Source organism: Coregonus clupeaformis, unplaced genomic scaffold (assembly GCF_020615455.1).
Source record: "Coregonus clupeaformis isolate EN_2021a unplaced genomic scaffold, ASM2061545v1 scaf0348, whole genome shotgun sequence".
In the NCBI taxonomy this organism is placed as follows: domain Eukaryota; kingdom Metazoa; phylum Chordata; class Actinopteri; order Salmoniformes; family Salmonidae; genus Coregonus; species Coregonus clupeaformis.
The window spans coordinates 233,159-255,940 of record NW_025533803.1 but is presented as its reverse complement, the minus strand read 5'-3'; the positions used below and the strand labels follow the sequence as shown (position 1 = coordinate 255,940).

Here is a 22,782-nt window from a genome sequence, read left to right as displayed (position 1 = left end):
AGGGCTTTATAAAATATCCAAAGACCTATCAATAATATCAGGCTCTCTCTCATCTTGCGTTGAAATGCCATACGCCTATTTGACCACTTTTGTCAGTATGGTGACTTTTTAGTCGCAAACTTTCAGCACCATGGATAGCGAACGTGTGCGTCGGCGGGGGCCAGAAGCCAAGTTGACTGGCTTTTCCGTTCGGAATGATCACAATTCCACAAAAAGACTAACGTCGCTTTCGTGGGCCTGTAGCCTTATTATCTAAATCATTATTCGTGACTAAGGTTAATGGTCTAACTAAAGGTACTCTTGGCAAGGAGAGAAATCAGATGCTTTTAGCGCACGGATCGAACAAGCCTCGCTCTCGTCCAAAACCACAGAAAAGCTTCTGAAGAAAATTAAATATAGCCTAGGTAATTTCCTACGGTAATTTTTTCGGATAATAATTCAGAATTAGGCCACGTTCCTGCTCTTAAACATATACAACGGGAGATAGGTTGTTAAAGAATGAACGACTGAAAACGTAAAAAGCTTCCCAGAACATTACACTCTTGGTCTGACGACCTAGTGGGCTCAGAGCCAGTCCATTTTGACTACACTAATGTAGCCTTCTGTGTGTTGTCTAAAAAATCTAGACTTTGGGACTATAAAGTTCTATCTGCATTTTTGTCAAAATGTAGTCATTGACATAGCCTTGTTCTGTTCAATGTTCTCTACCTATACAGTAGTCTAAATACTCCAATTCATGTTAAATTCAAAATAATACACTATATACATTTCTGACACCATTCAAACCAATGAGGTTTCGGAACTTTAAAGCAAATTATGTCCGAATCATCTTTTTGCAGGTAGAACCAAGCTCTCGAAATGGTGTTGATTCAACCTGTTTGTGCACAGTAGAAGCTCCATGCCCTGCAATCTTGCCCTTAGAAAGCACCTTGCAACATGGGGGCCACCCGAGGAGGGAAGAACAAGAGCGAACGGTACAGGTCAGTGTCCGGAAGGGCTCGTATAGCGACACCCGATCTCCGCGGGCTGGCGGTGTGACCGAGCCGCCTGTGCGCTCGCAGCTGCAGCAATGTGTTTGGGGACAGAGATAGTTTAATCAGCGGCGGGCGGAGCGCGGAGATTAGGGGCTTTACTGATTTAAAACGCATAAAGGAGCGTCATTAACCGAGCACGAGGCAAATATCAAAAGGTGGGAAGCAAAGCACAGGTAAACCCACGACACACACACCTTAGACCTTTTGTACCAGGAATGCGTTTGTGTGTGTCGTGACCGTTGTGAGACCCCATCAGAACATACAAAGCCAAGGCAAAACAGGTGGCAGGCACAACTCTCTCTCTCACTCTGTAGTCAACATTAAAACACTCCACAATATAACAATTTATTTTATTTCTGTTGTAAGATGGTGAGTCACACACAAGGGAGAATAAGACATGAAATATGAGTCATAGTCACACAATACATTATCATTACACTTTAAAATATGAGCGTTGAATCTTCAATGGATTCAAGATGGTACAAAAAACAATCATGCTTTAAAAAGGTATATCAACAGAAAAAAATATTTATTCCAAACCTGTAACTACTTGGGCTCATACTAAATGTATATTAGACAAGTAGACTAACTATACTGTAGTCCTAAAACAATGTATCCTGAATATTGAAAATGTTATTCTATAAAACAAGCATTTAATAGCATATCTTTATGCAGATGAAACAAGCATCTATAGGGAGGGTTTTGTGAAAAAGAAGCCACTCAGGGGAGTTACAGTAGTACAGTATAAAAAGACAGTGATTCAATAGAAAACGGTTCTCTGGGTTTACATCATGTGAAGTAAGGCATTTCTCTTTTGCAAGTTAACATAAAAGTCACTCAGACACAGTGAGAGGGTTTGAAATGGTCGTGACTAGGGCAAGCTGAATCCAGAATTTATTTTATTTATGGCCAGAAAATTAACCATGAAACAGTTAAAACAGCAGTTAAAGAGAAATATTAACAGGAAGCATTATTTAAATAAAAATAACAAATTCCCCCAGAAATGATTAAAAAACAGAAATAACGTAAACTAAAATACCTGTGGAAAATTAAACCAAAATCAGTGATCATACTACTAACTAACCATGAAAGTTAAAACGGCAGTTAAAGAGACATGTTTACAGGAAATGTTGTTGAAATAAAAAGAACTGAACAAAACAGACATTTTAAATAAAAGGTGAACAATTCAAGAGCACTTGAAGCAGTTCTTCCTTTCATTTTTCCCCAGTATCTATATCTATCCAGCTAGAAGAAAGTTTAACAGCAGGCACTTCAATTCAGACTCCTGGTAAGTGCACTTGGGATTAGGTGCAAAAAAATCAACTAGGTACTACTGACTGTACAGATGTCCAGACCTGAGCCGTTGAAATGATCAGGAGTCATCTGTACAGTGTGAACACCTATTTAGGCAATAAGGCCCGAGGGGGTGTGGTATATGGCCAATATACCATGGCTAAGGGCTATTCTTCAGCACAACGCAATGCGGAGTGCCTGGACTGTGGTATAATGGCTCAAACCACCCAGTTTATACATGTAAATAAACACCTACAAAGAACTAGTGAAGACACACCATGTTGGCACCTAAATATAGACCTGAATAGTTTGGGACTGGTTTGATTTACAGTTAGAGAAATGACAGAGGTGGTACATTAAGATGAGCTGGACTCACTGTGTGGGAAAACAAAGAAAAAGGGACACAGACACTGACCATAAAGGGACACAGACACCACACCATATACACACAGAGAAGATAAGGCTTCCCTCACAAACAGATTCCTCTACACAACATCATCCCTCACGTACACTTCTGATCTGGAAAGCATTCGGTGACGAGTGTTTACTCAGTGGGCACCAGCCCAGCACACCTGTGTGGAGTCTGTGTGTTTGCCAGAGAGTTGAGGGCTTTAGCCGACCCCAAACACACACACACGTCATAACCCCTCAGAGGGAGAGAGAAAGGGGAGGATTGCAGCCTCACTTCAGACAGACAGAGAAGGCCTTTATCACCGCATCTCTGTGAACAAAGAAACAATCATTAGTAAAAGAATAAACACTCCAAAGTCAAAAGTTTGTCCGAAGTTTTCAGACTTCAAAAACGTTGCTTTAGGACTGAACTATCACTGAATGGGAAGGGATGATGTAATACTGGTTCCGTGTGAATAGGGCTTAAGGCTATGGACAGAGGTGGACCGGTAGTTACTGTAAACCAATAGGGCTTACGGCTATGGACAGAGGTGGACCGGTAGTTACTGTAAACCAATAGTGCTTAAGGCTATGGACAGAGGTGGACCGGTAGTTACTGTAAACCAATAGTGCTTAAGGCTATGGACAGAGGTGGACCGGTAGTTACTGTAAACCAATAGTGCTTAAGGCTATGGACAGGGGTGGACCAGTAGTTACTGTAAACCAATAGTGCTTAAAGCTATGGACAGAGGTGGACCGGTAGTTACTGTAAACCAATAGGGCTTAAGGCTATGGACAGGGGGTGGACCAGTAGTTACTGTAAACCAATAGTGCTTAAGGCTATGGACAGAGGTGGACCGGTAGTTACTGTAAACCAATAGGGCTTAAGGCTATAGACAGAGGTGGACCGGTAGTTACTGTAAACCAATAGGGCTTAAGGCTATGGACAGAGGTGGACCGGTAGTTACTGTAAACCAATAGTGCTTAAGGCTATGGACAGAGGTGGACCGGTAGTTACTGTAAACCAACACTCACCTTGCGAATGGAATGTAGGACAGGCCATACCTGAAACACCACAGTATAGTATAAGACAACCTGAAGTCACACTGAAGGCTACATCATACACAGCAAAGGGCTGGATAAGGTCTTTATCTGAAGTGTGTCAGTGGCAGAGAGTCTGTGAAAACAGAGTATATGCATGAGTGTTTGTTGTGTTACAGTGTTTGTGTAAGTTATTTTAATGATGTTTGTGTATGTCTGTAAACTAATTGCACATGTGTGTATCCCTGTATGTGTGTGTGTGTGTGTGTGTGTGAGAGAGAGAGTGTGAGAGAGTGAGTGAGTGAGAGAGCGTGTACATGAATGTGTGTGCATCTGTGTGTATTTCAGAGTGTGTGTGGGCAAGAGAGAGTGTGAGTGTGTGTGTGTGTGTGTGTATATATGCATCTCCTGTCTTTGTGAAGGAGGTGCTTGAGAGAACAAAGCTAGCTGCATTAGTCGTGTGTGATTAGCCAGGCTAAAAGCTATGGCCATAATTACTCTGTTTTCAGTTACAAATAAGGACCTGGCATTGAGCTGCCTGCCAAAAAGCCATCAGCACAGAACAACTCCGGGCGTGTGTGTGTGTGTGTGTGTGTCACTCAGTCTGCAGACTGTAGGGATGTGCGTAATACACACACACTAAAGGAAGGACATTACTCAAGGATGTGTGTGTGTGTGTGTGTGTGTGTGTGTGTGTGTGTGTGTGTGTGTGTCACTCACCAAGCGAAGGCCAGAAACTGTAGAATACAGAAGAGTAAGGCTAGACCATTATTCTTCCACTGTAGAGAGAGAGAGAGAAGCCCTCAGGACTCAGCTAGACATACTTTGAGGTGGAACAATGTAAGACAAAGTTTAAATGAGAAACATACTAGCTAAAAAAGACAGGTAGTTGATAACACAACAGGTGCAGGATATGTATCGTGTGTGTGTGTGTTATACTCACCCAGAAAGCAGAACACATAGTTAGCACCAGACATGTCTATGAGGAGAGAATTAAGGAGAGACAATCAGCGTGGAATTAATGAACAAGAACTGTGTGTGTTTTTTTGGTTTTACTATCCTTGTGGGGACCAGAAGTCCTCACAAAGATAGTAAAACATGGAAAATTCAGACAAGTGGGGACATTTTGCCGGTCTCCTATTTTAGGCTTAGGAGTTAGAGTTAGGGTTACAATTAGGGTTAGAGGTTAGGTTTATAAGTTAGGGTTAGGGAAAATAGTATTTTGAACGGGAATACGTTTTGGTCCCCACAAGGATAGCAAACCAAACTGTGTGCGTGTGTGTTGTGTGTTCTCACCAGCATGATAGCTGTGGCCAGCGCTCTTTCTTTGGCACACATCCTCTTCAGCTGATTAAGGGGTCCCATCAGGAACATAGTGCTGAGAATACACACATTATTTTACTACACTGACTTTATTGTAGCAACGTACAAATGCACTACAAATTTCATTGCTGTATCATGTGCACGTTAGGTGTTAAAAAACTGGACGAGGGTCCCCGGATAGCTTAAATCTAAAATAGGCCTAACTGTTTTGTAAAAGCCCACATAAGCCACACATACACCCACTCACATACACTCACGCTCAACAAAACTCTACTCACCTGCACAGAGAGGCAACGTTGCCGAGTGTGTACAGCACGGCAAACAGAATCAGACCACCCCTTGGAATCCACAGCAAGCATGTCCCCTGCCACCAGGTAAGAGGATGGACAATTTAGCGTAGACCCCTATTCTACTGTAGACACTATCACTGGGGCCCAAACAACCCTTATATTACTGTAGACACTATCACTGGGGCCCAAACAACCCTTATATTACTGAAGACACTATCACTGGGGCCCAAACGACCCTTATATTACTGTAGACACTATCACTGGGGCCCAAACAACCCTTATATTACTGTAGACACTATCACTGGGGCCCAAACGACCCTCATATTACTGTAGACACTATCACTGGGGCCCAAACGACCCTTATATTACTGTAGACACTATCACTGGGGCCCAAACAACCCTTATATTACTATAGACACTATCACTGGGGCCCAAACGACCCTTATATTACTGTAGACACTATCACTGGGGCCCAAACGACCCTTATATTACTGTAGACACTATCACTGGGGCCCAAACGACCCTTATATTACTGTAGACACTATCACTGGGGCCCAAACAACCCTTATATTACTGTAGACACTATCACTGGGGCCCAAACGACCCTTATATTACTGTAGACACTATCACTGGGGCCCAAACGACCCTTATATTGCTGTAGACACTATCACTGGGGCCCAAACGACCCTTATATTGCTGTAGACACATTCTAGTTGCCCTTCGTGTCTAGACCTCTAAAGACAGTTTTTAATTTCTCAGAGATCAACCCCCCCCCCGTACTTTCTGGAATAAATACATAGCTATGTGAACTTGCTTACTGAATGAGGTTTGGGGAAACACTTGGTTTGTTCCAAGTCTGACTGACTGTGACAAACATAATTTACAGTCAGAGCAATGCTGAAATAATGGGAGAGAGATGACGACTCACCAGAATGGAACACAAGACCCCGAGCACAAAACATGCGATAAAGCCCTTCATACGCGTGCCCCAGCCCAGGGTGGAGGCTTGGTTCGCCGCCTGTGTCAACACCGCACCATTTATAAACAACATAGCTATAAAACATGGATATCATTGACCTAGCTAGCAAGTGTTTCTAGCAACTATGTTATTGCTAAGCAACTGTACTCGTATTAACGTAGATAAAGCACGCTTGGCAAACGGCTTAGCGATAAAGCCAAACTTAGCTAGCTATTATTTAGGGTAAAAAACATATTAGCTAACTACAGTAGCTAGCTATCTAGAAAAAGTACCTACTTGCAATATGTCGCCGTCATCATTGTTGCCATCTTGGCCACTCAAAACTTTCTTTAGTTTGTCCATTAAAGTTGAGACAGGGATAGAATGTAGCTAGTTCTAGAACTTTCCCGTGGCTTCGATTAGCTTAGTTTTTAGGAATTCAAAATATCGATTTGTCGAGCTATTTTTCCTGTTCGAAGTGCGAGTGCAGCAGGTGGATTGCGAAAACTTCCGCCAGTGTAACCACGGAGACGAGGCGGGCTGGGGCTAACTGCAGTACCACAATAACAAAAGGTGGCAGCAGAGCCTTATATTTGTGGTGGAAACCTTCACAGGAGTACACAGTAATCAAAGATAATGCAATTTAGCATGCATTTTACAATTAGAACAACCAAGTATTTTATTCAAGGACTTGGCAAAAACAAAGACAAAGATAGGATACAATGTAAAAATGTAAATGCCCTAATCGACTAAACAAACGTTAAATCTTGAGATAAACACAGGTTGAATCAATCCTTATAAGAAAAACCTTTGAAAAAAATCCATACATTTCACTCATACACTATCACACAAACAATTTTAGAAGATACTGGATTATTGGGATTTGGGAGAATACAGAGAAGCACAGCACTCTAGATAGAGATTTGAGGGATAAGTTCTGTCTGTATCTAGACAGTTCTGAACGGTTCATTACTCTAGGCAGTTCTGAGTGTTTTTCTGCAGTTCTTCATGGGTTCTCTGCAGTTCTGGGTAGTTCTTCCCGGTTCTGTGTATTTCTGTCTGGGTCTAGGCAGTTCTATGTTGTTCTTTCCAGCTATATGCAGTTGTGGGAGGTTGGGTCCAGTTCTAGACAGTTCTGGGCAGTTCTAAGCTGTTCTAGGTGGTTCTGTTCAGTTCTAGGCTGTTGTAGCTGGTTCTGTCCAGTTCTAGACTGTTCTACGTGGTTGTCAGGGTACTTTGACCCGAGTGGAGCTCCAGTAGAGTGGTTCTGGCAAGAGCACCACCTGCACACGACACGTAGGACACGCCTGCTTCCTCCACAGCCACTCCTCTATACACTTCAGGGAGAGAGAGAGAGAAAGAGTGTGTGAGAGAGAAAGAGAGTGTGTGTGTGTGTGTGGGTGTGTTGTCAAGCTGCTCTTACCTCACTGTGAAAGCTATGAGAGCAGTGCAGCGTCCTGATTCCACTCCCTCCTCTGTGCAGGTCATCATGGCAGATGAGACACACACGATCGGCGTCGCTCTGCAACACACACACAGATTTACTGTTAACAAAGTGTTAATTGAATGGAATTAGACTAAAGCGGTGTTCTCAGAAAGACCCCAACCTGGCCATCACACACACACATACCGCAAGCCTACCAGAGACATGACATTCCGCCTGCGGAACCGTGTTTGCATTTTAATCTTTGGCATTCCGGCCAGCTCTGGAATGGTGGATGGAATCATGGAGGATCGTCGCTCCATATTGGCTGGTTTCGGGCAGCCAGGATCCTCAGTGGACGAGATGCATTGCAGGGAGTTTGGCCTGGCGGGTGACGGGGCCCTGGTAGCGTTGTGGAGATGAGACAACTGCATCATCGCTGTGAGTTGAGCCTGAGAGAGAAACAGAGAGAAACACAGATATATATATAGAGAGAGAGATATAAAAACAGAGAGAGAGATGACGGGAGAGTGGGGGGGGTGAGAGACAGATAATTCAGTAAATGCATCCGAATTCACAACAGGAGGAACTCAAGTAAACATACCCTCACACCGGAGGGAGGTGTGTGTGTGTGTGTCTAAATGATGCTCCTGCTCTGTAGCTCTTTAGCTCTTCAGCCTATTCTAATCCTATTAGAGTTCCTGTCCCCTGGCTGTGGCTAAGGCACAACAAAGCAATGGGATGACTTTTATTTCTCTGGCTGACAGTCACTGCCTTTTTGTTTTGACTTCCATCAAATCTCTCTGGCTGCTGTTTACAGAACATTTGTTGCTGTCTGATTAGGATATAAAAAGGGCAGGTCTCCAAGAGGCCAGTTAGACATTTCCTCTGCTTCTGTGCTGGTGGTGTCTCCCGGTTGCAACTTGTAATAAACCGGATAGATTTTTGATTGACTTTACCCTACGACTGCTCTCCTTCTTGTTCACCTGGAAACTCCTATAACACTGAGCGTGAGAAAGAGGACATGGCTATCTACCTGTACTTTGGGCTCCAGGCCAGGAGCTGAAGAGCCCTGTGGTGGGTCGGTGGGTGGTAAAGGATCCTGGTGGAGTGACTGTGACTGTAATGAGTGTCAGTGGTCAAACCCAGCAGCCCTAGCTCTGACCCTCCCCTCAAATCTCACTCCTAAAGCTCTGTGTATACAACTCCCAAAGACAAAGCAGATTCCTCTACAACAGCATCTCACACGTACACAGACTCACCGGACAGGGTAGGGATTGCCGCCGGTCAGCCCGTGGTGGAGCTTGTCGTTCGAAGCTGTTCTTCCTCTCCTCTATCACTGCCTCTCTTTTCTCCACCCCCTTTATCATTGTCCTCCTGTTCTGCTGCTTTCTTGTAGCGGCCCATCAGTGTGGCAAATATGTTATCATTATCCTCTTCATCATCTTCCTCCTGTTGCTCCTCTGGATCTTCTGGCTCATTGAGAATCCCATCTGGCTCCTCAGCATCTGAACCTTCTGGATCAATGAACACTCTATCCTCAGGTTCCATTACGATTCTATCCTCCAGTTCTGTTCCAATTCTATCGTCCAGTTCTGTTCCAATTCTATCCTCAGGTTCCATTACAATTCTATCGTCCAGTTCTGTTCCAATTCTATCCTCAGGTTCCATTACAATTCTATCCTCCAGTTCTGTTCCAATTCTATCCTCAGGTTCCATTACGATTCTATCCTCCAGTTCTGTTCCAATTCTATCCTCAGGTTCCATTACGATTCTATTGTCCAGTTCTGTTCCAATTCTATCCTCAGGTTCCATTACGATTCTATTGTCCAGTTCTGTTCCAATTCTATCCTCCAGTTCTGTTCCAATTCTATCCTCCAGTTCTGTTCCAATTCTATCCTCAGTTTCCATTACGATTCTATCCTCCAGTTCTGTTCCAATTCTATCCTCCAGTTCTGTTCCAATTCTATCCTCAGGTTCCATTACGATTCTATCCTCCAGCTCTGTTCCAATTCTATCCTCAGGTTCCATGATATCCTCGTCCTTGGGTTCTGTTCCAATTGTATCCTCAGGGTCCATGATACCTGCCATGGGGAGCAGGGGGTAGTGGAGGCTCACTCAGGAGCCAGGCCAGGGAGTACCAGAGGAGGGCTGGGGTAGAATAGAGGCTGGGACAGAGGGTTGGGTTGAGACAAGGGGAAGTATAGATAGGCTAAGGCTAGAAGATGGAGGCTATAGAATATGGAGGCTATAGCTAGACACTTTCAGGTTGGATTTGCTGCTGCGTGCTGGGCCTTTGTCCGATCACATCGCTGCCTGTTTCCCTCTACCCAGATCAGTGGTGAGGTAGTTCTCGCTCTCTTTCCCTCTCATATTGTACCATCTGTTTGGTGTGTGTGGCTAAGCTGGACACCACAATACACTGCTAGGCCATGGCCCCAACAGCGTGTTAATAGCAGAAAATCCTCTGTAATCTGGTTAACGCAGGGCTGACAGGGGGAGGCACAGGGAAAGGGGAGGAGGTTAGAGATATAGAATGAAGAGGAATACCAGTTTGTTTTTGTGGATTCATTTGGGTAAAGAGAAGGATAATGGGGAGATGAATGAAGAGAAGGGTGAACAGAAAAGGTAGCAGAGAGGTGGACTAATAGAGGAGTAACAGAATAATGGAGTGAGGGATGAATAGAGGGGTAACAGAGAGTAACGGAGTGGGGGATGAATAGAGGGGTAACAGAGAGTAATGGAGTGGGGGATGAATAGAGGGGTAACAGAGAGTAACGAGTTGGGGATGAATAGAGGGGTAACAGAGAGTAACGGAGTGGGGGATGAATAGAGGGGTAACAGAGAGTAACGAGTTGGGGATGAATAGAGGGGTAACAGAGAGTAACGGAGTGGGGGGATGAATAGAGGGGTAACAGAGAGTAACGGAGTGGGGGATGAATAGAGGGGTAACAGAGAGTAACAGAGTGGGGGATGATCACTTAAGTAGCTGCAATAAGCAGTAAGCATCTTACAAACAGTGAGAAGTTGGGCTAAAATTAGCCTTGCCAATGAACTCTAATTAAACTAGAGAGAGACAGAGAGCGAGAGAGACAGGGAGGGGGGAGAGAGAACAGAAAAACACATGCTATCACACACACACACACATCCACAAAAAAATATTATTTCATTGCAACCTGGTTTGCCCGCTGTGCTGTTTTTGTGTCTTGAGTCTGCCTGTCTGTTAGTGTGAATGTCTCTGTTATAGTGTGTGTGTCTCTGTACCATCCACATGGAGGGTCAGAGGTGAAGTACCCTCTCCAGTGTGGTGCCTCTTCTGGTGTTTCTTTCGGTCGCCATCTTGTGAGAAGCTTCTCCCACAGTCAGAGCAACTGTACGGTTTCTCTCCAGTGTGAATTCTCATGTGTGTGGTTAGTGTGTCCTGTTGAAAGAATCGTTTGTCGCAGCAGGAGCACTGGAGAGCTCTCTCTCCATAATGGAACCTTCTCAGATGCCTCATCACTCCATCAGAGCGGGTAAAAGTCTTCCCACATACTGAGCAAGGATAGGCTTTCTTTTCAGAGGGTGGTAGCTCGTGTTTGCGCTTGTGTCTCCTGTACGTTGCATCATGTCTGAAACTCTCCCCACACTCGTTGCAGAGGTAGGGTTTCTCCCCAGTGTGTATTCGCTGGTGATGTTTCAAACTGTGTGCCTGTGTAAAACCCTCCCCACAGTGAGTGCATATGTATGGCATTTGTCCACTGTGTACTCTCTTGTGTCTTTCAAATTTTCCTTTGTGTAAGAACCGCTTGCCGCAGTCAGAGCAGTAGAGGGCCAGCTCTTCGGTATGTACTGGTAAGTGTGTTGTTAGTTCTTCCAGGTCAGAAAAGCTCTCGTCACACCTTGGACAGCTGTGAGGTTTCTTTTCCTTGTGTGTTAGGTGATTTTTTTGAAGATGTTTTTCAAGCTGCTCCAAATGGACAAAGCCTTTCACACAATCAGTACACGGGTGTTTTAGTTTCTTCTTTTTTCTTTCATGCGTTTTCAGGTGTGATTTCAGATGATCCGTACGGGTAAAACCTTTACCACACTCAGAGCAGAGGTACGGTCTCTCTGTCATATGAATTTTCTGGTGTGTTTTAAGATTATCTGAACGGGTATAACTTTTACCACAATCAGGGCAGATGTGACAAGGCTTCTGTTCTCTGGTATTAGAACTCTTGAGACTGTCCTCTGTATCGTGAGGCTCTTCTCCATCCTCCTGCTTTATTTGCACCTGCAGTATATCTGTGTGTTGATTGTCCATTTTCTCTGGTGTGTCCTCCTGTAGCACTTGAAAGGAAGCTTTTGATGATTCGGTCAAAAGAGGACCATTTTGGCCCAAAGTGAAAGGGGAGAGTCTAGGATTCTGATGTGCTGTCCCAGGTAAGGCTCTCCCGCTGGTGATGTTACGTGGTGGACAAGATCTGATAGGATCGTCTCACTAAATACCATGTAGTGACGGTCTTGAGGTAAAAAAATAAAATAACAAGAAAAAACATGGTTAGCTAGTTCGTAACTTGACAAAACCAATGACTGAGACAATAAAAGTAGGAAAATGTTTTGCAAGTTAGCTAGTTACGTGCCTAAGTTGGTTGATTATCAACATCCATCAGCTTTGTTGTTGTTGTGAGTCGCAGAACGCACGCTGGCTATCTGCCGCTCTAACAACTTCCGGTTCATCAACAGTTTACGAGGAAACGAGCAGCTAGCCTTGCCTCTTCAATCAACATTTGTAAATACGACTAAAAGACTGCATATAAGATTTCCACGGGGCAGCAATATGGGTATGCATTCCTGTAAAGATTGTGGCAAGGTAGCTATATAGATTGCTCTTACTAATCAAGCTGTCGGTGGAAGCAGGCCGTTGTGGGTGTAGTTTAGCTATTAGCTAAAGTTAGCTTCCGCTGGTATGAGTTCTTTATCTCTAGTCTAGGTATCAAATATAGGCTAGCTAACGTTAGCTAGCTAAAATTGCACACTCAATTTCAGTGCATCTCCTGCGAAATGTGGGGTTAACTGTAAAAGATACTCACTCGTACTTGCTTGGTAGTGTCACTCGGGTCGTGTTGTGGCCTATGCACAACGTTTGCCAACCAGTAGCTACGAGTCATGGGTAACTGCACACGATGAGTGGGCGTTGCGAAATAAGCGGGAGGATCAACATAAGCGGGTATATGGAAACCTAACAGCTAATTGGGCAGATTGGTTGTCACTCAATAACGTTTCGCGTGGCTGCTTCCTTGTAGCATTTTAGCTAACCTTTGCATGGTCAATCCGACGTCTGCATTGGCCAAGCAGCATTTACGGGGTGATATGGCCTCTGCAGAAGTCAGGGCATTCATGCGCTTCGCCGAACAGCGCAGACAAAGATTGTTATAAGTAAACCAAGATAGACCACAGCCCGTCGTTTCAAATGGGAACAAATGAGTCATAGTGGGCAAAACAAGCAAGGAGGAGGGAAGAGCCAAGCACGAGCTAGCGAGATCCTATTGGCGTGTTCCAGCATCATTTGCATATATCCGTTAGGGAACGCCTACTCTGAAGTGCGCATGTGCAACTCAATTAGCCTTTTAATTCCTTCTAAACAACGCATTTTTTTTTTTACTTTGGCAAAGGATAAAGTCTACAAAACTTACTCCACTCTGTTCGTAACATATTATAGTTTTGGGAACAGAAAACTGTATTGAGATCAAATATTTAATTGACCAAAATCTATCTCGTTCCATCTATTCCCATCTTCTCCCACTGCCGGCCACTGGGCTTGTAGTGAGTGGAAACGCCAAGCGGATGCCTCACATTTATACATCCGGTAAAATATCTGTCTCATTGTTCTATCTATGGCGCAGAGCTGTTGTGAAGGAATTCTTCTTCTTCTTCTTCTTCTTCTTCTTCTTCTTCTTCTTCTTCTTCTTCTTCTTCTTCTTCTTCTTCTTCTTCTTCTTCTTCTTCTTCTTCTTCTTCTTCTATGCTATATTGGCGATCACACCTACTGTGCGGGATGTAAACAGGATTCCCCAAAATGGAACAAAATACCAAAAAAACTACCAAACCATTTAATAATAAACTAAACTAAATCAAACAACTTTTATGTTAAAAAAATAAAACAGATCTGATCCCTAAACAGGCTCAAGGGGAACCTGGGAGGGCGGGTCTTCCGGCGCCAGTACATTTGACATTTTAGTCATTTAGCAGACGTTCTTATCCAGAGCGACTTACAGTTAGTGAGCGCATACATTTTCATACATTTATTTTCATACTGGCCCCCCGTGGGAATCGAACCCACAACCCTGGCGTTGCAAGCGCCATGCTCTACCAACTGAGCTACACAGTACCCCTTGCAAGTCTTCAGATGTAAAATCCTTAAGTTCCAAAAACTTTTCTGCCCAAACCACAACAATGTCCAGTTTCTTAGACTTCTTTGAGACTTGTGCCGTACAGTTTATAACTGTGGCAATGAACGCCACAAAATCCACAATGTTAACACACAGGGTATCTTTTGACTGGCAGCAAACATTTACTACAGGCTGTGGTGCGTCCGCTACCATATCTTCACTAGCATCACTTGTTTTCTCAATTATTTTAATCGCCTCCGCATAGGAAATTCGATTGACCGCTCTATCTTTTGGCACCTCAATCTCCTTCGGCCTTACAGGGCACTCCAGGAACTCGGGATCATGATCCACACCACAATTGCAACACCGTCGTCCTTCTACACACCATTCTTCAATATAATCTGTCTGTCTGCACACACTTGAAACATAGCCAAATCCTTTACAATTCTTACACTGCAATGGTTTGAGGACGAAAGCTCTTACAGCGTGTCTTACATAACCAAGCTTCACATGCGTAGATTTGCTCTTTAGCAAAAAAACTACAGAACCGACAGACTTTCTTCTTTTCTCCATTCACCCAGCGGGTCAGGCGCCGGGCACCAAGAACACCAGGAATTGTTTCTTCAGGTATTCAACCTGAACATCCGTCGTCACCTGAGATGACTCCTTTGACGGTTGCTCTACTCCGAAGTTCAAAACACAAAACTTCTGTTGTCTGGATTCTTTTGAGGCTCATTGCAATCTTCCTCTAATCTTCAGAAATACATTGAATCAAAATAAGACCACTCCTGGTCACTCTGACAGACTCCACTTCACCATCTTCGACACCTCAAACGGGTTTCGCACATATTCATCCTTACTTAACAAGAAGTGATTCATTGTCATTCATACACGTATCCTCCACTCCAATTTTAGACAATTTCCTTTTGGTTCCTGTTTTCGCTGCTACTGTTGTCCATTCAGAACATTCGTCACCACCAACTTTGCTCGACTCGCTGTTTTATTCGATTCAGCATCCACTTCCGCCATCTCCCCCAAGGAAGTTGTCAAGGAAGTGAGTTTGTGTTTGTACAGAACCTCCTGCCCTCACCTACTGTCAACCAATCATGTCAATGCGGAGCTATACAGCGCCACCGCATTGTTATACTATTTGAAAGGTGCACGGCAAAGCGGTATGGAGCTTGATTTGGCCTCTGCATGCCTCCGTAGGCTCCGAAATTGCGTCACACCCTCCATAGGAAGCCTCCCACCACATTTTCGGATCAAGCATAAATTGCCTTTAAACCTAACCCTTTTCCTAACCTTAACCTCATTCTCCCAACGTGCTAGACTAGTTCTTCTAAACCTGCCACGTTAATTATCCTAACCTGCCAAGGTAATTATCCTAACCGCCCACGTTATTATCCTAACCTGCCTAACCAGTTTAGCTAAAACACTATAAGGAAGCAGCAAGCAGCCAGGCAAAATGATCTTGAATGGCAACCAATCTGCCTAATTAGCTGTTAGGTTTCCATATACCTGCTTATGTTGATCCTCCCACTTATTTAGCAATGCTCACTTTCAGACACTCAATATATGCAGGTACCCATACTTGGCCAGTACAGCTCACACTGTAGCTCTGGTCCAGGGCGTTAGCGCGTCCCTCTGATGTCCTAGACCAGAGCTATTAACAGTGAAAACAAGTGGTGTGATTCTTGGATATGGTGAAATGTGTTTGAACACTTGCATCTCACCTAACTTCCATCCTTCTTTGAAGTATGCACTGCTGTACTATAAAGTAAGTAAGTAAGTAGCCTTGCATGAGCCTACAGTGCCTTGCAAAAGTATTCATCCCCCTTGGCGTTTTCCTATTTTGTTGCATTACAACCTGTAATTTAAATGGATTTTTATTTGGATTTGATGTAATGGACATACACAAAATAGTGAAATTGGTGAAGTGAAATGATCAGTATATATACACCTGTTCTGGAAGGCCCCAGAGTCTGCAACACCACTAAGCAAGGGGCACCACCAAGCAAGCGGTACCATGAAGACCAAGGAGCTCTCCAAACAGGTCAGGGACAAAGTTGTGGAGAACTACAGATCAGGGTTGGGTTATTAAAAAATACCAGAAACTTTGAACGTCCCACGGAGCACCATTAAATCCATTATAAAAAAATGGAAAGAATATGGCACCACAACAAACCTGCCAAGAGAGGGCCGCCCACCCAAAACTCATGGACCAGGCAAGGAGGGCATTAATCAGAGAGGCACCAAAGATAACCCAGAAGGAGCTGCAAAGCTCCACAGCGGAGATTGGAGTATCTGTCCATAGGACCACTTTAAGCCACACACTCCACAGAGCTGGGCTTTACGGAAGAGTGGCCAGAAAAAAGCCATTGCTTAAAGAAAAAAATAAGCAAACACGTTTGGTGTTTGCCAAAAGGCATGTGGGAGACTCCCCAAACATATGGTAGAAGGTACTCTGGTCAAATGAGACTAAAATTGAGCTTTTTGGCCATCAAGGAAAACGCTATGTCTGGTGCAAACCCAACACCTCTCATCAGCGGAACCATCCAACTTGAAGGAGCTGGAGCAGTTTTGCCTTGAAGAATGGGCAAACATCCCAGTGGCTAGATGTGCCAAGCTTATAGAGACATACCCCAAGAGACTTGCAGCTGTAATTGCTGCAAAAGGTGGCTCTACAAAGTATTGACTTTGGGGGGGTGAATAGTTATGCACGCTCAAGTTTTCTGTTTCTTTGTCTTATTTCTTGTCTGTTTCACAATAAAAAAAATATTTTGCATCTTCAAAGTGGTAGGCATGTTGTGTAAATCAAACGATACAACCCCCCCCCCAAATATCCATTTTAATTCCAGGTTGTAAGGCAACAAAATAGGAAAAATGCTAAGGGGGGTGTATACTTTCGCAAGCCACTGTATCTCCTGTTTTCTGAAGCGTGAGGCAGCTTGATGTGTACTCCCGTTGGACAGGACACTAGTCTATCGCAGGGCCTTACCCACAATCCATTGCTGAGTGCGAAGCAGAGACGCATCTGGTCCCATTTTTACAGTCTTTGGTATGACTTGGCTAGGGATCGAACTCCTAACATTCCAATCTCAGGCTGGACACGCAAGAATTATTCAAACCGGGCCAATATGTGCTTTGTGTAGCCTGCCTGTCTATACATACTTACCTCCCCCTCTTTTCTTTCCCCACAGATGGCCCCCTCCCTCTCTCCTCTCTGAGACTCCTGGTGCCACCGCTGCGTCTGATGTCAGCGGTCATGTGGCAGGTGGTGGAGCGGCGGAGTTTGGAGCATTATGGGAAGCTGGAGGACTTTGTGTGTTTGATCACAGAGGCAGTTCCAGAACTACTGACTGACAGGCAGAGAGCAGTACTGCTTCTGGGCCTCAGAGCAAAGGTGTGTGTGTGCATGCGTTTCTTCAACAACAAAAAACGTTTGTACTTTTTGCCCCTTTTTCTCCCCAATTTGTAGTTACAGTCTTGTCCCATCTCTGCAACTCCCGTATGGACTCGGGAGAGGCAAAGGTCGAGAGCCATGCGTCCTCCGAAACACGACCCCGCCAAGCCGCACTGCTTCTTGACACACTGCTCGCTAACCCGAAGCCAGCCGCACCAATGTGTCGGAGGAAACACGTATAGCTGGCGACTGAAGTCAGCGTGCATGCGCCCGGCCTCCACAAGGAGTTGCTAGAGCGCGATGGGACAAGGACATCCCAGCCGGCCAAAATTCTCCCCTAACCCAGAAGACGCTGGGCCAATTGTGCGCCACCTCATGGTTCTCCCGGTTGCGGCCGGCTGCGACACAGCCCGGGATCGAACCCGGATGTATAGTGACGCCTCTAGCACTGCGATGTAGTGCCTTAAACCGCTGCGCCACTCTGGAGGCCACATGCATTTCTTCTAGCAGTAACCTACACAGTATTTTCCATGTGCTGCAAATCAGAAGTTCACCTCTGTGCCTTGCAAATCTGTGCCTTGAGTAATTCTAAACGGACCTCCCGATCGGTCCGTGTTGCAGATGTCCCAGGAGTGGATAGGTGAGAACGTCGCCCCAGACCTCATCCAGACTCACCTGGACAGGATCCAGTCCATCTGTCTGACACAGGTGAGAGAGGGGGCTCATGGGAACTGGAGTTTTACACCTGCCTTTTACTGAACGTATAGAGTGAAAGGGTGGAGTAAAGGGAGGGAACCGAGTGCCAGAATGGGGACACCGAGTGCTGAGAGGGATGCTTTGGCCCTGACACACGCTAAGGTATGTGTCTGTTGTTTTTACAGTCCAGTGACAAGGCCTTCGAGGATGCCAAAGCCAGGCTCATGGCGTACACTCGGAGGAGTCCAGGAGATCGATGGGCTGTAAGAAAATGACTCTTTCGTCACTTGAGTAACATGCAGCAATCTACTAATCTCTGGGTTCAGTGAAGAATTGTTCTCTCTCTCTCTCTCTCTCTCTCTCTCTCTCTCTCTCTCTCTCTCTCTCTCTCTCTCTCTCTCAGTTTGGTCAATACTTTAATGCAGAGCTGGAGTCTCTGGTGTGTGTGTTCCTCTCCAGGCTGGAGGAGCTGCTGCCAGTACCAGACTTTAAACAGGTACACAGTTACCGGCGACCACATGTCAACCCCAACTTCACCACTAAGAGACTACACAGGCTACATATTGACCACATTTATCAACCACACTTTGACCACCACACATCGACTGCATTCATCAACCACACATCTCCCCCCTGTGTTCCCCAGGCTGCCTCCTGGCTCGACTCTGTCCCCGGTGGTGTGGATGAATGTCTGCAGTCTGTCCCCCACAGTGAAGGGCTGAGGTCTGTACTGCAGAGCCAGATGTGCTGCCGGGAACACCTGGTAAATAGAGGTACGTCACCAGGTACGTCTGTAGTCTCAGTTGTTTTAGCAGTTTAGTAAAACATTTATTTAAATAGTTTACAACTGTGTTTCTCGCTTGTCTTGTGCAGACTCCAGCCCATCCCAGACCAACCTCCTCAGCTCTCTACCTGTTTGCCTTCCAAATATGATGGTGTACCATCCATCTGCCGACTCTGACAGTGAGTCAGAACCCTTCCCCAAGGAAAGGATGGCTGAAGAGAGAGGAGAAGAACAGGAGACGGTCTGCGTCAAACGAGAGGACGATGAGAAATCGAGAGTAGCCGAGCTGATTGGTCAAGACCAGGGATCAGCCAATAGATTGGCAGGAGAAACGGAAACATCCGACCTAGGGATTCTGGGTTTCATTGTTCAGAGCCAATCTATAATGATTATCCCCCAGCCGGACCAGCCCTCTCTTGCTGTCGTCTCCCAGTCTGCACCCACTCTCACCCTGCCTGTGGCCTGCAGGGGGCAGACTGCAGTCAACTCTCCCTCAGGACAGAGCAGGCCCTCACCAGAGAGAAAAACTGTTCCTGTGAGCAGCCAAAAGCCCCAGGCTTCACCGGGGAGGTAAGTGTGGTCAGCGTGTGTGTGTGTGTGTGTTAGGAATGCTGTAGCGTGACAGTAAGTATGGACAGATTGTATCAGCATGGGTGTTTTGAATGGTAAGTGTGTGTGTGTGTTAGTGTGACAATTGGTGTGGACAGAGTATGTGTGGGTGTTTAGAAAGTGTGTTTGTACAGTGTGTGGCCCACACCACACTGAGGAGGAAAGTGTGTGTGTGTGTGTTAGGAATGCAGTAGCGTGACAGCAAGTATGGACAGATTGTATCTTCTTGTTTGTTTTGACTGTACAGTATTTGAACAGTGACAAAAGGCGAACTGTGTGTGAGTGAGTATTGAGTAAATGATGAATGATTAACATGACATGTTCTTTTCCCCCCTCAGCATCATCCCTGAGTCGTCTGATAAGCCTGTAGAATGTATTATGGTGGAGAGTGACACAGGTGAGTGTCTTATACCCTCCTAACCACCTGCAGCTCACAGGAGACTGCTGAGGGGAGGACGGCTCATAATAATGACCGGAACGGAGCAAATGGAATGGCATCAAACACCTGGAAACCATGTGTTTGTTGTGTTTGACACCATTCCACCTATTCCGCTCCAGTCATTACCACAAGCCTGTCTTCCCCAATTAAGGTGCCACCAACCTCCTGTGCTGCAGCTCCCTATCAGGTGTTTTGTCCTCCATCACAAATTCAATTTCCCAACATCCTCTCTGCTTATCCTCTTGTGTGCCTTTTAAAAATTGATGTAGTTCTGTCCTTGAGCTGTTCTTGTCTATTAATGTTCTGTATTATGTCATGTTTTATGTTTTGTGTGGACCCCAGGAAGAGTAGCTGCTGCTTTTGCACCAACTAATGGGGATCCTAATAAAACACAACATACAGTGGGGAAAAAAAGTATTTAGTCAGCCACCAATTGTGCAAGTTCTCCCACTTAAAAAGATGAGAGCGGCCTGTAATTTTCATCATAGGTACACGTCAACTATGACAGACAAATTGAGGAAAAAAAATCCAGAAAATCACATTGTAGGATTTTTTATGAATTTATTTGCAAATTATGGTGGAAAATAAGTATTTGGTCACCTACAAACAAGCAAGATTTCTGGCTCTCACAGACCTGTAACAACTTCTTTAAGAGGCTCCTCTGTCCTCCACTCGTTACCTGTATTAATGGCACCTGTTTGAACTTGTTATCAGTATAAACGACACCTGTCCACAACCTCAAACAGTCGCACTCCAAACTCCACTATGGCCAAGACCAAAGAGCTGTCAAAGGACACCAGAAACAAAATTGTAGACCTGCACCAGGCTGGGAAGACTGAATCTGCAATAGGTAAGCAGCTTGGTTTGAAGAAATCAACTGTGGGAGCAATTATTAGGAAATGGAAGACATACAAGACCACTGATAATCTCCCTCGATCTGGGGCTCCACGCAAGATCTCACCCCGTGGGGTCAAAATGATCACAAGAACGGTGAGCAAAAATCCCAGAACCACACGGGGGGGACCTAGTGAATGACCTGCAGAGAGCTGGGACCAAAGTAATAAAGCCTACCATCAGTAACACACTACGCCGCCAGGGACTCAAATCCTGCAGTGCCAGACGTGTCCCCCCTGCTTAAGCCAGTACATGTCCAGGCCCGTCTGAAGTTTGCTAGAGTGCATTTGGATGATCCAGAAGAGGATTGGGAGAATGTCATATGGTCAGATGAAACCAAAATAGAACTTTTTGGTAAAAACTCAACTCGTCGTGTTTGGAGGACAAAGAATGCTGAGTTGCATCCAAAGAACACCATACCTACTGTGAAGCATGGGGGTGGAAACATCATGCTTTGGGGCTGTTTTTTCTGCAAAGGGACCAGGACGACTGATCCGTGTAAAGGAAAGAATGAATGGGGCCATGTATCGTGAGATTTTGAGTGAAAACCTCCTTCCATCAGCAAGGGCATTGAAGATGAAACGTGGCTGGGTCTTTCAGCATGACAATGATCCCAAACACACCGCCCGGGCAACGAAGGAGTGGCTTCGTAAGAAGCATTTCAAGGTCCTGGAGTGGCCTAGCCAGTCTCCAGATCTCAACCCCATAGAAAATCTTTGGAGGGAGTTGAAAGTCCGTGTTGCCCAGCGACAGCCCCAAAACATCACTGCTCTAGAGGAGATCTGCATGGAGGAATGGGCTAAAATACCAGCAACAGTGTGTGAAAACCTTGTGAAGACTTACAGAAAACGTTTGACCTGTGTCATTGCCAACAAAGGGTATATAACAAAGTATTGAGAAACTTTTGTTGTTGACCAAATACTTATTTTCCACCATAATTTGCAAATAAATTCATTAAAAAATCCTACAATGTGATTTACTGGATTTTTTTTCTCATTTTGTCTGTCATAGTTGACGTGTACCTATGATGAAAATTACAGGCCTCTCTCATCTTTTTAAGTGGGAGAACTTGCACAATTGGTGGCTGACTAAATACTTTTTCCCCCCACTGTACCTCTCACCTTCTCTTCCTGTTTCCTCACAGACAGCCCCACAGGTGAGTCCTCGTCTTCCGAGACGCACCCCTCTAGCGTATCCCACAATCCCCGGCGTGTTGCCCACAAGTGCCCGACGTGCGGGAAGTGTTTCATCTACCGCTCCCAGGTGCTGCGTCACCTGACCACACACTCACGAGGCGGCCGCTACAAATGCTCCAAGTGTGGCATTGGCTTCCCAACGCCCTGGAGCCTGAACGACCACAAGCGCTCTGTGTGTGTCAACGCCACTTTCGACTGCCCCCAGTGCGGGAAGGGGTTTGCGTCGCTCCGTGAGCAGTACCGTCACCGCCTCACCCACAAGACCAACACCTGTTTTCAATGTGGGGTGGGCTTTAGGACCCAGCTGGAACTGACCCGACACCACAAGACCCACTGGGCCCAGCCGCTGCACCAGTGCTGCCTGTGCGGCAAACGCTTCCGCCTCCTCTCCAGCCTGACCAATCACAAGCAGACTCACTCGTCCGGTGGTGGCTTCGCCTGCACCCAGTGTGAGCGTGTGTTCGGCTCGGTGAAGGAGCGCGACGCCCACCGGCAGATGCACCGCGTACCCAAGCTTATCTGCCCTGTCTGCGGCGAGACGTTCACCTCGCAGGCCAAACTAATCAAACACCAGCAGACCCATCCGGCCCCGAGGGGAGCGAGGGGCCGAGGTACAAATGCCGTTACTGTGAGGATACGTTTACAGGCCTGACTCT

The 22,782-nt window shown here is 45.5% G+C and overlaps 3 protein-coding genes across 5 annotated transcripts; 1 reads left to right on the top strand and 2 right to left on the bottom strand.

The window, feature by feature from the left end:
• Positions 1 to 1,368: 1,368 nt before the first annotated feature.
• Positions 1,369 to 6,861, bottom strand: LOC123484538 (vesicle transport protein SFT2B-like). 2 transcript variants are annotated; one of them, XM_045215000.1, is made up of 8 exons: positions 6,627 to 6,861; positions 6,300 to 6,389; positions 5,360 to 5,445; positions 5,055 to 5,136; positions 4,702 to 4,737; positions 4,479 to 4,537; positions 3,753 to 3,782; positions 1,369 to 3,048 (listed from the first exon to the last, which is right to left on the bottom strand). In XM_045215000.1, exons 1-8 carry the CDS (start codon positions 6,690 to 6,692, stop codon positions 3,009 to 3,011), a joined length of 489 nt encoding a protein of 162 aa, XP_045070935.1. In that variant the 5' UTR covers positions 6,693 to 6,861; the 3' UTR covers positions 1,369 to 3,008. The 2 variants fall into 2 exon arrangements, with proteins under 2 accessions (XP_045070935.1, XP_045070936.1); XM_045215001.1 differs by lacking the exons at positions 1,369 to 3,048; positions 3,753 to 3,782 and adding an exon at positions 3,789 to 3,894.
• Positions 6,862 to 10,652: 3,791 nt separating this feature from the next.
• LOC123484524 (gastrula zinc finger protein XlCGF64.1-like) lies at positions 10,653 to 13,190 on the bottom strand. Of its 2 annotated transcripts, none has more exons than XM_045214989.1 (2): positions 12,807 to 13,190; positions 10,653 to 12,236 (listed from the first exon to the last, which is right to left on the bottom strand). In XM_045214989.1, exon 2 carries the CDS (start codon positions 12,035 to 12,037, stop codon positions 10,994 to 10,996), a length of 1,044 nt encoding a protein of 347 aa, XP_045070924.1. In that variant the 5' UTR covers positions 12,038 to 12,236; positions 12,807 to 13,190; the 3' UTR covers positions 10,653 to 10,993. The 2 variants fall into 2 exon arrangements, with proteins under 2 accessions (XP_045070924.1, XP_045070925.1); XM_045214990.1 differs by having other exon boundaries at positions 12,813 to 13,190.
• Positions 12,485 to 22,778, top strand: LOC121536044 (zinc finger protein 629). Its single transcript, XM_041843331.2, has 9 exons — positions 12,485 to 12,557; positions 17,306 to 17,508; positions 18,130 to 18,216; positions 18,390 to 18,467; positions 18,608 to 18,700; positions 18,851 to 18,977; positions 19,078 to 19,558; positions 19,936 to 19,994; positions 22,075 to 22,778. Exons 1-9 carry the CDS (start codon positions 12,554 to 12,556, stop codon positions 22,776 to 22,778), a joined length of 1,836 nt encoding a protein of 611 aa, XP_041699265.2. The 5' UTR covers positions 12,485 to 12,553.
• Positions 22,779 to 22,782: the final 4 nt, after the last annotated feature.